This window comes from Montipora capricornis, chromosome 3 (genome assembly GCF_036669925.1).
Source record: "Montipora capricornis isolate CH-2021 chromosome 3, ASM3666992v2, whole genome shotgun sequence".
Classification (NCBI taxonomy): domain Eukaryota; kingdom Metazoa; phylum Cnidaria; class Anthozoa; order Scleractinia; family Acroporidae; genus Montipora; species Montipora capricornis.
Genome location: NC_090885.1, coordinates 4,228,183 through 4,242,800, shown reverse-complemented (window position 1 = coordinate 4,242,800; position 14,618 = coordinate 4,228,183). Strand labels below are relative to the sequence as shown.

The window sequence follows — 14,618 nt, the reverse complement described above, 5'->3', positions numbered from 1 at the left end:
GCTGACACGAAATCAATGGGGTCTTCGTTTTGTAGATAAGGCCGGCTCGAACTACAAAACAAAGACCCTCGCTTAAATGCTTTTTTCGTTACTAGCTGACATTTGAGTTAGTCGTGAAGTAATCATGGTAATATATCTTCTTACTTGATCTAGATAAAGTTAAGATTTTATTCCTGTAAATTTTGTATATTTGAACTTGTTACCGGATTTCGACAAGGTATCCTTCCGACAAGCACAAGACAGACTGGTGAAGGCGAAAGAGAAGATATTCGGCATTATGCATCAGTCAATTCCAGCAGTGCCCATCCCCCCCTCCCCCCTTCCCGGGCAATAGCAATGTTTTTTTAAAAATGGGCAAATTCCCCGGGGTGGGGACACATAAGCTGTGTAAATGCCCCTGGATGGGGACGAAGAAAGAGGGCAAATGCCCCGCCCCCGGGATCGTCGCCTTCGCAGGCTACTTTGTCTGTCAAGAATCAAGACATCTTAAATGATCTTTCATCGCATTTTACGCTCGCAAGATCTGTCTTGAAGATCGCATCATTTGAATTCCCAAACCTTCTGTATTTTAACTTCACTTTCATGAATTTAAAAATTGCTAGGCTAGTTTTGAATGTGAAATGCGAAGTAGTCATGTTTACGCAGTCTTCACGTCAGTGATTGTTTTGTGATATTAGTTCACGTTTATACAAACGTTGGCCGTGTAGCACATATATTTCAAACAGAGTTTACTGAATAGAGTGTAATGTGAAGTGCTAGAAACGTAACCTTTCCTTGTACTTGTACATCTTCATTGCCATGACTTTAACATCTTCAGTTCCCACGGCCTGCTCCCGTCTGACCTTGTAGCTCAGTCGGTAGAGCGGCGGAGATCTAACCCGAAGGTCGTGGGTTCAATTCCCACCCTGGTCAGAGTTTTTCTCTGCCCTTGTGTGGGCCCATTTCCATCAGTAGGGCTAACGCTCACATGGTTCATATGGGATAGAAATCTAGCACTTCACATTACACTCTATTCAGTTAACTCTGTTTGAAATATAAGTGCTACACGGCCAACGTTTGTATAAACGTAACCTTTCCTTGCCCTTGGTCTTCAGTCTGCTTATGAGAGGGTGACAGTGAGAGTGTTAAACGAGACGGTTGAATCTTTTGACACCATGCTTGGCAAGGCTTTGACCACCGGGGTGGACCTGTATCGGAAGTCCAAGCGGTTCCAAAGGATTTTGCCACAAAAGAGCAAGTTTTTTGTCAACATTTTTCGTGTGCCCAAACGTGTTTGGCGAGATCAATGCAAGTTTGAAGAAATTCTGGGAGGTAGAGAACTCTGTAGTGGAAATGTCGACAAACGAGAAATTCTAACACCCGATGAGAAAGAAGAAAGCACTCAGCCAGGTTCATAATTCTCTAAAGCTCACGGATGGAAGATACGAACTTGAAGTACCCTGGAAGAATGAAAGACCTGTGCTTCCTTACAATTACACCATGACATTGAAACGTCTAGAAAACACCGAGCTGAAGTTACTGAAGAACCCATAAATGGAACAGGACTATCCAGCAACGATTATGTCGTATCTTCAGCAGGGGTACGTCCGAAAGTTGCCAGACAACGAAATGAAACAAGTTCCTGGATGGCTTCTACCTCATTTCCCAGTCTTCCGCCCAGAGAAACAGACAACCACAAAGGAGTTTCCCTCAACGACGAAATCTTGCCAGGACCAAAGCTTCAGAATGATCTGGTGGACATTCCTCTCTGGTTCAGACGAAACCCGATAGCCCTCGTAGCTGACATCAGCCAGATGTACTCAAGAATTCGAATCGCTCCCCCGGATTGCCGATACTTCCCTTTCCTGTGGAGGGAGTTGGATATGAAAAGAAAACCTGAAGTTAACGAGTTCGAACGAGTCGTCCTAGGCAAAAAATCTGCACAATTTGAAGCTCAGTTCACAATTCAAGCGCATGCCCGAAAGCCAGAATCAATTTCCAGCTGCAGCAGAAACAGTCCTTGAATCCACCTACATGGATGATTCGATGGATTCCACCGTCGATGAGGAGAATGCTATTGACCTGTATCGTCAATTATCACAGCTCTGGGAGAAGACCGGTATGCATGCCCGAAAATGGCTCAGCAATTCTACCCACGTCTTGAAAGAAGTGCCCCAAGAAGATCGTCTCAGCAAAGTTGACTTCAATCATAAAAATCTTTGGTCAATGAAGACTCTTGGAGTGGTTTGGATCACCTTAGCTGATGTGTTTACATTCAAGACCAAACCTCCCCAAGCTGACCTTCCTTTGTCTAAAAGAAATGTGTTGAAGAACGTAGCCACCCTATCTGATCCTCTTGGTCTCGTAATGCCCTACACTATCAGAGCCAAGATACTGTTACAAGTCATGTGGACTCGTGGATTGGACTGGGACGAAGGTATTGACGGAGATCTTAGCGAACTAGAAGATTTGAGAAACATACAAGTGCATCGTTGTCTCCAACCCAGAACAGGCCCAGCTGAAAAGACCATCCATACGTTCGTAGATGCCTCGAAGGATGCATTTGGTGCTGTCCCCTATGTAAGAAATGCTCGTCAAGATAGAGTCGTGGAAACTAGGTTTATCGCTTCCAAAACCAAGGCTGCTTCATTGGCGACAATAAGTATACCAAGATTAGAACTATCTGCGGCTGTGATGGGACTAAGACTTGCTCAGTCTGTATTGAAGGTTCTACAAATGGCAATTGGTCGTGCCATCTTTTGGAGTAACAGCACCAACACTTTGTGGTGTTTCGAACCCTTCGTAGTAAATCGTATTGGTGAAATTCAAGCTCAGACAGATCCCTTTCAATGGCGATATGTACAGACCCGTCTCAATCCAGCAGACCTGTGCACTAGAGGTTCAAGTGCTACACAGCTCGCTGAGAACACGTTATGGTGGCATGGACCATCATTTCTCACAGAAAGTGAACAATTGTGGCCAAGAAATAAAGTGGAAAGCAACTCCTCCACTGATGAAGAGTTGAAGAGATCTGCTAACAGAAATGGAGTTCCTATCGTTCTTTCCTCGATGACAACTAAGCCCACAGAGAAACACTGGCTGGCGCCTAGATCCTACAAGATTTTCTAGTTGAACCAGATTAACCAGGGTCCACGCATGAATACTTCGCTTCGTACAAAACTGTAAGTTACCATAACAAGTCCGTAAAGAGGGAGAACTGAGTCCACAAGGAATACTAGAGAGTGAATTATTTAAGAAGCACAAAAGGAATCATTCCCAGAGAAGTACCGCGCACCGACATCTGGAAAGCCGATCTCGAAGTCAAGCAAGCTCGTTAAACTCACTCCAAGACTGGGCGAAGATGGAATAATTCGTTGTGATGGAAGACTGCAGTACACAGAATTTTTACCTTTTGATGTTCGATATCCCATTATTCTCTCACGTGGACTTGGGTCCATGAGCTTGGAAATCATGCGGCTGGAACTAATCACACATTAGCTAACCGGTCTGCCCGCTACTGGATTGTGTCTGCACGAGAAGAAATTAGAGAATGGGAAAACCAGTGCAATGGATGCAAAAAACGAAAAGGAAAAGCTGCCTCGCAAGTGATGGGTCCACTCCCTAAAGTACGTCTTCAATTCTCGATGAGAGCATTTGCCCAGACAGCTGTTGATTATGGGGGACCATTCATCACAATCCAAGGCAGAGGAAAAACACGTCTTAAACGATGGCGGAGAGTCCAAGAACTCATCTCACATTTCTGGCGTCGTAGGCTAAAGGAATGGCTACCAGGCCAAAATGTACGAAAGTGGGAGATGTTGTGCTCGCCATATCCAGTGACCTGCCATGAGCCCACTGGCCGCTCGGCAGAATCAGCGAAATTTCCCAATGGAAGGACAATCATGTTCGAGTTGCCAAAGTCCAAGTTGGGCAGAACTCACTCTTACGTCCCATTAACAAGCTGATTCATCTGTACGTTGTTTGAAGAAATGGAGCCTTCTATGTAGCAATCGCGATGAACACTGTTAAAGTTTAGAGCTTTAAGTGTCGACTTAAGCTTTATTATTTATTTAATCTTTATTTAACCACGGTACAATTCATCAGCAATATAAATCCGTATGTACAATTAAAAATTTAAAACCAAGTATAGATAAAACTATGTAAACTACATTAACTATCTTACTCAATATAAAAAATAAAAGCTGCTTTCCATGAATGCCGTGTTTAGAATAATGGCCCTGTTACGTTGTTATGTTGAATTACCTTCCATTCATTCTGCTGACAGTACCTCTTCAAGCGCTTGTTAACCGCTTTCACTTGCTCGTTTAACTTGTCCCTACTACAGACAAGCTCTGAAATTACAACCTTAGCATCGGATGATCTTTCAACCTGTCTAGCTAGATCCACTATCGCCTCGGCAACTTCTTGTGGCTCTTTCTTTTTAAGGTCGTTTGTCCCCACATGTAGAATAACTTGATCCGGATTGAGCTCTAGATTAGGTTTTAAGTGGTCACTCATGGCTCTGGTATTCACTCCCGAGAACGACTTTACGACAACTCTGTGGCCGACAGCTTTCCCTAGTTTCCGTCCTTGAATATTTTGGACCATGGAGTCACCAATCAGAAGAGTTGTAAGTTGCTCAGCTTGTGGTTGTTCTATTTGCATATTTGGCGCTTCCTTCTGCTCTTGTGTGCTCTTCTTTTCTTTCTGCCTTTTGTTCTGTGATCTCTTTGCCTTGTTGTGCTTGACTGTATTTGTCGTTTGATTGTAATTAACACTTCCGGGACAACTTTCATCCGCTTTCAATGCAGTTTGCAGCTCATTATTTAGGAGCCTAATTACTGTCATCAGGCTTTTGTTTTCATGGTTTAGGTTATTCGCTTCATCTTTCATACTAGCGTACCCAGATTCCATCTCCTGTAGCCTTTGTTTAAGGGTGTCATTTTCTGTCTGAAGGGATGTTATGGTCTCATTTGCATAAGACTCACTAGCTTCAGCTTTGAGTTTTTCGATTTCATGGCAGCATATTTCCCTTACTTTGGCTTCAATAAAAGAAATTATTTCACGATCTTGGATAAGTAACTGTGCATTAACTGATTTCTCTTTTACTTGCGAAGTTTTACTGTCTTTTCCGACCGCTTGGGAGATATGTTCAGAGATCTTTGTCGCCCAAAGTCTTTCTTCCAATGTGCGCTTATTTCCACTCTTCTTTAGTCCTCGTCTATCCAACTCTGCCTTAAGCGCTTCAGTGTTTAGGGAAGAGATTTCTTTATCATAAAGAAGTATCAAATCCGGTTCACAGTTGCTCGCTGCCATTGCTTGTTCATTGCCTTCCTCTAGCTCGTCGACTTCATCTTCGATTTCAACGGATGATCCTAAATCTTCTGGATTTTGACTTGCCTTAAGTCCGTTTGTTCCTCGAGAGAGATTATCTTCTGCTTCTGATTTATTTTCCATGATGTCCATCCAACTGCCAATTCCAAGTAAAGAAGCAGCTTTTCACTGCTAATGTACGTTATTTACTCAAATGAATGCCGCAACGCTTATTACTGGGTTGCCAGTATGGCAATCCCAGTCGGAAAAAGGGTGGCATTTGTTGGGTGTTTTTTTTTTTTTTTTTTTTTTTTTTCTTTTCCGTGTCGGTAAAAGTCTTGCCTGTCACTCCCCTGCTAAGTGGTGTCTTTGTGCATAGAGCCTTCAATGCAATTTTGGGCAGTAACTGGACTTGGAAATAGGCCATTTTACAGTTGTTTGCTCAGCGACCAAGCCTATGAATGGCTGCGAGGCTGCCGGTGACCTTGCATTGATACAGACCTCACTACTTTTATCATGTAAATTGTGTTGTTGTAACGCTAATTAGTCCATATTAACATTACAAAAGCATGAAGGTTTGTATCAAAACAGGGTCACCGGCAGCCTCGCTTCCATTGCTTGGCCTGGTAACTTAGCCACAACTGTAAAATGGTCTATTATCGATATTGTGACGCAAATTTCTTACATTATTGTGCAGTAAAGAAAAAAATGAGTTATTGCATAACATGGATTTTTTGTTCTAGAAAAGTCTGACTAAAACTATGGGGTGAATAATATTTACACTGGATAGGTTGAGTATTTAGGTTTCGATCTGGATTGCATTCGATTCAGTGTTTAAATTAAACAGGTTTAGGTCATGTATCTCCTGCGATAAACCGTAACACTCTTGATCCAGCAGAAACTGAATTTATGGTGCACGTTAAAAGACTTCGCAGCATTAAAGAGATCCTGGGTCTTAGGAGTTAAGTTATCTTCCGGAAGACCAACATCTTGGGGACTATTTGAGAAACTTCGGTTCTTCTGTTCATAATTTCGTCTCGAGCTAGCCGTCTAATGAATTTGCAGATGATAGGTTTCGGCCTACTTGAAGCATTTCGTGGCTTTACTCGGTGTGCTATGTCGATCTCATGGATGGGGACGTTAGCGCCCATTTTGTTGAATATCTTCACACACAATATAGTTGTCTGTGGGGCAGTTTTGCTTGTCGAAAGTCGAGGTACAACAAGTGGTTATACATTAAAATGGTAGCTGTAGGTCTGAATTTCCTCAATCGCAAGTGAATGTTCTTCAACTTTATCAGCGATTTTTTCTAAAGTACATTTAATTGCTGAAATCTCTTGTAATGCAGCCGCATGGAACACATTCCAGTCCAAGGAATTCTAAGCTTTTCGATTTCTTGGTTGCGGAAGAACATGGCGGCATGGGTCAACTTTTGCCTGGCGCTTCTTAATTTGTATCATTAAAGCCTCAACCTGTGTCCTGAGACCAGCATTTTTTTTTAAGCGTTTTGATAGTTACTAGCATCTTGCTATACTCAATAGAGTTACTCAAAAGATAGAGATAACCCTAACCCTAAACCCTAACCCAAAACCTTAATCATTTGCGGTGATTACAAAGGCATTGCTTTCTCCTCACTCACAATCTTCTGCATGGTAGTGCAATTCTCAACTAACTTGCGCCAACTGAGTCAACTCAGGTCATCCTATTTTATACAATGTATTTCTATTGATTTTCTAGATAACTTAGTTTTTAACCAAATAAAATCTATTAACATCAATAACTTCCTTAATAAAGGGCTAAATGAATGTTGTTTTGTTAAGTGCTCCATCCCTATTGTCAAAGCTCGTACTAAATAAATGAAAGTGCATATGTTTTGTCTGTAATCAGTGGTTCTATCAATATTCATCCATCTCTGCTGCCTCAGTGGAAAGGAGCTTCACCTATTTCACATGCAATTTTGAGTGGAGCTAAGGAAACAGGGGTGTCCATAGTTGAAGTGTCAAGAGACAGGTAGATTATGATGGATGACTAATGGCTTAGCTTATCTTATTTGTTATGCACAGTATTAACTCAGTTTATGAACCTAAAAATAACACGACAAAGTGGTTCTGTCTTCGATATTTCAATAGAGCTTTGCAAGCATTTGTTTGCAAACCATCGAGGTTAACACAAACCAAAGCAAACATTATGACATAGATTATATCCAAAATGAACATTCACATTGCAACCAGGTTGACAATCAGACATACTCTACCGTTCTGGAAATTTTTGAAAAAGGAAAGGAAAGGAACTTTATTTAAATGCCTAGTCTTTTAGTGCCGGAATACTATAATTGGGGACACTGTAAACTGAAATCAGCAAATTAACGCAAATCAAATCAAACGTTGGTTTTGAGGAGAGGAGAAAACAAACTCAACGCATGTATGACTCTGAGTCTGGGAATTGTACCCGGGCCACATTGATGGGAAGCAAATGCTTTTGCCACTGCGCCAGGCCTGCTCCCCAAATAAATAGAGTTTAAAAAGTCAAAGGCCCATCATTTCGACGCTCCTGTCTGTTGTGTCTTCATCATCAGAGATGATCCAAGGTTATCACGAGAGTCTTTTGTATGGTCACCAGTTTGCTAAAAAATTGAAGGGGTGCTCCCATCATTTTCAAAAAGGGAAATTCTTTTTGTTAGGGTATGCTTACCAAATTAACCTCAAAAAGGAAAAGGACGCTAATTACTATTAATTGGTACACACTTTTTCTTTTTTAGCAAATTGTTAAGTACATTTTCGGACTTTGGAATAATTTTGAAGACACTAGACTGGAGTTTCGAACGTTGGATATTTGAGTTGTAATTTTTTAACCTACATTCAAATTTTTCCAAACCAGAGTAGTGTTGAACTGTGTCGTGAATATCCCCTTTTTTCCAGATTTGATGCTGGACAGTGTCTTTTGCAACAGATACACAAGGTGAATAAAACAATGCATTTACTCTCCCTGACATACATTGCCGAGGGTGTGCAGTCATATTCACAATCAAGCAACTTATTTTTTTTTCTTTAAGATTCCTGAGGACATAATGTTCGATGATCTTTGTGATGAGCTTGCCATACTTGGGACTAGAATGGTTTGTGAAATTCAGTGTTGGAAGTGTAAAATACCGTTAAGATTCTTTTAAATTCCACCAATTTCTAGTTGATTGCTGAATGTAAGAATGTTAACAAAATGAATGTCATTGTTATGCCACAATTATAAACTTCAAAGGCAAAGCTGAGATTTTGTAGATGTCATGCAACCCTGAGGCAGACCTTGTTAGGTACTTATCAATCGTCATTGTTTTACCTTTTTGTCATTTTGTCTTTAGCCAAAGTGACGCATGAGGACTCTTATCTTTAAATGCTTTAAATGAATGTTTTCGCGAACTGATTAGAGGCAGATATATTTCTAAGTGATGAATTGAATGCAAAATGTCGGCCAACATTATGTTATAATGTGTGCTTTCAAGTGATCTTTATTCTTGTAATTTCAGCTGATGTACACTCTTGGAAACCTGGACACCTTGAGGAGAAATCCCTCTGTACAGCGTCCTGAATTAAAAACAAGTTGGGGTAAGAACATCCGCGTTACCGGCCGTGTTGAGCCCGTTATCCTGTAGAGAGAAGAACTGTAGACAACATATATATGAAAGACGTAAATTTGAACTGTGGAAAGAGGCATGTGAAAATCTTAGTGCATCGTTGTTACAAGAGTTGCCTAAGCAGTGACGAAAGGAAAACGTGACTTGAACGAGGTTGGAATCCATGACCCCTGCGATACCGGTGCAGTGATGATCACGCCAACTGTGTGATGGTCATTTTGTGGGTTTCGTAATAAACCCTTAGGGGATATAGATAGTTAAGTTAGATTAAATGATATGTCGATGGCTGAGCCCGGCGGGCTGTCATGCGGCAGGTTGCGGCCGGATCAACACTCGAGATCTTAAAATAACTGAGGAGAGATTCTTTCACCTGCAAATGGTTAGACGTTCAAGTCTCCTGGGATAAGGACTATAAACCGTAGGCCCCGTCTCACAAATACCCTTCATGTTCATAAGTTCCCTGTGGGACGTCAAAGAACCCACACACTATTCGAGAAGAGTAGGGGATGGAGTTCCCGGTGTTGTGGCTGTCCTGTTCTCCGTCTCCAGATTAACACTCAGGATCCTAACCCAGCGGAAGTGGCCGGCTTGGCGTGATGTCTCTAAAAAGGCTTACGGAAAAGGGACTTTGCCGAGTTTGCCGAGTTTGCCGACTTTGCCGACTTTGCCGAGTGCTGGAACATGTAGACGAACTACCGGAATGAATATGAAATGAAAGTTGCTCAGTCTTGAACGGGAATCGAACCTATGACCGTGATTGCGCTGCACTGGCTCTGGCAAATGAACTATGAAGCCAGTTGAGAGCTGGTTCATTGCGAGTTGAAGTTGAATCCCGCACGAAGTGAATAAAATGAATTCAGTAGAATATATGAAATGTCATGTATTTGACCTGCAGAATGAACATGGAATGAAATTTGGAAGATAATACTACTCTCTTCATATTTACATCCTCTACGGGTTTTTGCGAAGTCACAAAATGACCAGGTCTCATGGTAGACTAAGCGCTGAGGTCATTCATTCAAATCCCGTTTAAACCTAAATTTGAAGGGGGCTGTGGTGACTGTGATGAGAAATCTTAATATGGATCGACTATGTTAAACAACTGGGTAAATTTAACTTTGATGTCAATTGTTACAGCTCGTCGCCTGACCAAAGAGGCCGGCTACATTGACTGGACCCACAACAATTGGTTGAACATCAGGCGAAAATGGAATGCGCTCTCGTCTAGGGTATGTACGACATCAGCCTAACCATTAAATCGCAAGAAAACCTCCAGTTGATATGCCATTTTCATCTGGCTTTGGTTGTTCAAAAGGTGGATACATACACACATACATACATACTTAATTGACCGCTCCCCACCGGGGCTTTTCAGGGCCAATGAAACACAACGAAACGCCGGAACAGAACAACAACAACTGTTAAGAATCCCAACTGGCCGGAGGCAAGCCAGTTGGCTATTTAGAAGTGCAGCGGGGAAGTTGAACAAGTGGTTAGAGGGGGTCTTGAACCCGGGATCTCCGGATCTCAAGGCAAGCGCCCTAACCACTGGCCACACTACCTCCAACATCCAGCGAATAAACTCTTGCAAAACCAATTGAGGTATCCAGTGGATAGTGATTCATCCAGTGGGTAGCGCTATCCACCCTTCGAACAACTGGGGGCCTGGACTTTAAGATGCGACATGTGAAAAATGAACTCTTCTGCCCAAATTATTATAAACTAGTGCCCCAGATGCCAAAAACACAATAACGTGCGGTTTACGAAAAAACGGTATATGCAGAACCATGTTTTTATTGTTGGCTCGTGGAATATTTTATTCCCTCTGTTACGGCACGACTAGAAAAAGGAGTACGATTTTTAACCAATCAGAAAGCCGAGTTATTTTGCATTCTTACATGCTATCAAAAACATTTTAAAGGCAAAATGTTGTAACCACAGAAGAATAGTATAGGTGTTGTATTGCATTTCTCAACAGCGGCTACCTCTTGTATCCAAGTAGGCCGTTTTGGAGAGGCTCCACCGGTATCCCTTTGCTCTTAGCTGATGTCTGGGGTTATTCCAGTTTAAAAACCTGCATACTCTGATTTACCAATTACTCAATTTAAGCATTACATACAAGACCGATTTTCTTTACCTTAATACTGTAAAGTTGTCCTTTAATGGTATTGTTTCCAATGACCTTGACCTTTGATTTTCAAATGATCGTTTGTTTTATATTATCAATATCTATTTATTTATTTGCATTGCAACCAAAAACTATTCTAACCTTTTTTATGCTAACCGGTTTTTTTTTAGTTTGGAGTTCGGACCAGCTGGGAGGGACAAAAAGTGAAATTGATAAAAATGTCCAAGGAGTTCCTCAGCCGTAAGTACCCAATCGGGTTCGCCGCAGTTCAGTGCTAACCATCACACCTTACCATAAGTAACGATGGAAGAGCTTCATGTAAAATTCGAATCATAATGAGGTAAAACAAAGTACAAATGTCAAAAAAGAAACGCCTTTCTTAGCCTTATAGATTTTCTTATTTATAGTAAGCAGTTGCATTTGTGATTCTTGCTCTTTCATTTGACTATGAGAATTTATGAACCCGTGTTAGGATTTTATTCCGTCCCACTATAGACTGTAGGTTGTCTTCATTGAACCAGTGGAGGTTTGGTGAGAGCAATACATTCTCGTTCCCAGATCCCATCGTTTCTCTTAGCCAGCGAGGCCTTCGAACGAGAAAACGAAAGGCTCTGGGGCCCGTTTCTCGAAAGTCCCGATAACTTTTCGGGCCCAAAAAAGCCATTTGTGAAACTGCCAACCGCTTGTTTTGGAAGCCGGTCTTTTAACATGTTTTAAAGGTAACAAAAAGAAAAATTGCTTTGAGGTTTGACGAGTTAAATCCTCTCCGTTCTTGAGATACAAAGGGAATTGTGACACCCGAAAATGACCCGTAAAGTGAAGGAGGATGTAACGTGTCATGGTTAAATTTACCAGTTTATTGATTATTTGAGGATCATTTGGTGATAGGTCAAATGTTGTTTGCCGCACAGTTACTGCTGAAGAAAAGTCATCTACAGTTCCAGGAGAGGTGAAATTTGACAGAGGTCGCGAAATGCTTTTTATCAGATGTCAGGTATATGTGTACTTCATACCTTCATGCTTTATCGGTATTTTTGGGGAGGATTTTTCTATTGTTTTCATTCCCTATTTACACGCTTACATGCAGCCTATGTTTGCCTGTTTGTTTCTTTGTTTTTACTTTGCGCTTTTCTCTCTTTTTTGAGCGATTACTTCTCTATTTTGGACACAGCATTCCTTACTTTGACTCGGCCTAAGTACATGCCACATATTTCCTATTCATACACTAAGATCAAATCAACTATAAGGAAATAAGCTGAAAAGTGTTCTCCAGTTTGCACCAGTTTTGGAATTATCGAGTTGGGTAAAATCGCTGGTAGAAGGCAATACGTCTGTTTAGGTATGGATGCATGTCAAGTGTAACTTTTTTGGTATTGAGTAAACTGTCAATGCTGGTATTTGTTTCTTTGTCCTAGGATGGCTGGGTAGGAGTCATGGAGCTACAGTTTGAAACAAAAACTGTCATCACCGCTAGAGATTTTTTCAACTCTTACCTCCAAATTAGTCATTTGAAAGGTTCCACCAAAAAATACTTTCAAAATTTGCCTTGCGAGGAGAGATGACAAAGGCTTTCGTGCTAGTCGCAGAATTGAGTGATGTCTTCATTAAGCCAAGGAATGCAGCTTCCTTTTATCTTCAACGAAACGAGGAATTCGAAAATTTGTAACAATGAAGTTAAAGTGTTAAATTAACACGTATCAGATTAAAAACTCTTGAAATCACACCTTGGTGTGGAATCTCTTCAGGGGACAATATGCGGTATCTGATAAGTCTTCTCGGATATTTTACTTCCCAACAGATCGCAGATTATGTAACGTGTGTACGATGTCAAATGTCTCTTCGCACGGGCGTGGCGACGACAATTGCGTACGGACTTACAACTTAAACATGTTGAGGGGAGGGGGTATTGCTTTCAATCAGGTTTTTTGGCTCTTAGCAATAAAAATGACGTATGAACCGCTCGCCAAGCAGTGATATGATATAAATAAAAGTCAACAGAAATAATAACTTGCAGAAAGCGTACAACAATTTTGAAAGGGTGTGAACAAACTAAAACTATAAATGCGAGTTATAGAGAGGTGAGGGCTTCAGACGAAAGAAAGAAATGATCTTCGCACTTACCTGAACAATTTAAGCAATTGTCTCACATAGATACCTGAAAACTTCAGGTAGCCTCAACAGGATTCCAATCCACGACCTCCGCTATGTTGGTTCAATGCTCCACCACCTGAGCTATCAAGCCACTCAGTTGGGAGCAGGTCAGTTTGTTGGGCTCTTGTGTTCCCGTGTAAATACTCGGTGAAATTAACAATGGCGCAGCTAGGGGGATCTTGGCGAAAACGCCGCAATCTGCTGAGTACAATCTGTTTGACACAGTGTGACCCCCCGCCCCCTTTGAAAAATCCTGGCTACGCCCCTGATTAATGTGTATATTAGCTGAGTGTGGGTTACAGACGAAATGGAGGAGTGATCCTCACACTTAAGTGGATAATTTAAGCAATTTTCTCAGTTGGTAGAGCATTGCACCGGCATTGCAAAAGTCATGGGTTCGAATCCCGTTGAAGGCACGCCACCTGAATTTTTGAGATATCTATAAAAGACAATTGCTTAAATTGTCCAGTTAAGTACGAGGAGCACATCTCCATTTCGAACTACAACAATGCAAAACTTTTGAAATTAAACTCGTAAAGCATTTTCATTAGTTTTTCTTTGCATTCTTTCTTATTGTCGGTAGAGTCTACTTGACTTCGTTTTTACTCACTGAAATTTCCCTTCGGATAACGCAGGTGGCTGGTATTACAGAGACTCCAACACTACAAGTTCGCACGCTACGCCTCTCTCCAGAGATGCGTGCGATTCGGGATGTTGGATGTTAACTTCATTCTAAACATTTTTTTATCAAGTCCACGGCAAAAGATTAGATGCGGCTCACCCATACCTATACGCATTTCTTGGCAATTGCAATTTCGTTGTATTCCACAAATTCTCCAAGCATACTGCAAAATCGGGTATCCATTTCTTTAGTTCAGTGTCACATTCGAAAAGTGACGTCATTGGAGTCATATCCCCACCTTCTTGGTCGTAGTACCTTGGCGCTGCGAACCCCAGATCTCATTCGGATAAAGTAAGAATTTTTTATTTTGCCAATGTATCGTCAACTCCATGGGGAAGGGTTGTTTCTGGTCGGTCGTGCCCTAGTAATTTGGAGATTTAGGGCGTTTATACATGGTGACTCGTGGAGTCGACAATTGTAGTTGTAAGCTGATCTGAATTGCCGGGACATAGCCCTCCGTTTCCAAACGCAACCAGCATGTTAATTTTTTTGGTAGGCTAGGTATCGAAGAGCCAGAACATTTGCGCATGCGCTGACAACATGTTTGAAAAAGAGAGAAAAACTCAGTACCTCCAGACACCGGCGCTGAAGCGCCGTACTAAACGAGTCATCCCGGGATTTCGGCCCGTGCGATCGCTTTTGAACGCAGTTGGCCCTTTGCTGCTTTCTGCTACCGACCTTGCCTCCCGGTACGGCATTGAGGGAGAGATATGTCGGCCCCTAAACCATATGTGACAAAT

General features: G+C 41.7%; 1 protein-coding gene across 2 annotated transcripts in view; it reads left to right on the top strand.

Moving 5' to 3' along the window:
• LOC138041981 (methionyl-tRNA formyltransferase, mitochondrial-like) overlaps positions 1 to 12,768 on the top strand; it is a 23,188-nt gene extending 10,420 nt beyond the window's left edge. The window contains exons 5-12 of one of the 2 annotated variants that reach the window (XM_068887692.1): positions 7,180 to 7,302; positions 8,211 to 8,250; positions 8,345 to 8,407; positions 8,810 to 8,888; positions 10,055 to 10,146; positions 11,216 to 11,285; positions 11,957 to 12,039; positions 12,461 to 12,768. In XM_068887692.1, the coding sequence (XP_068743793.1) occupies positions 7,180 to 7,302; positions 8,211 to 8,250; positions 8,345 to 8,407; positions 8,810 to 8,888; positions 10,055 to 10,146; positions 11,216 to 11,285; positions 11,957 to 12,039; positions 12,461 to 12,607 (697 nt within the window). In that variant the 3' untranslated portion in view covers positions 12,608 to 12,768. Of the gene's footprint in view, positions 1 to 7,179; positions 7,303 to 8,210; positions 8,251 to 8,344; positions 8,408 to 8,809; positions 8,889 to 10,054; positions 10,147 to 11,215; positions 11,286 to 11,933; positions 12,040 to 12,460 lie in introns of both variants that reach the window. The other variant, XM_068887693.1, reaches the window with a different exon arrangement.
• The last annotated feature ends 1,850 nt before the right edge of the window (positions 12,769 to 14,618 follow it).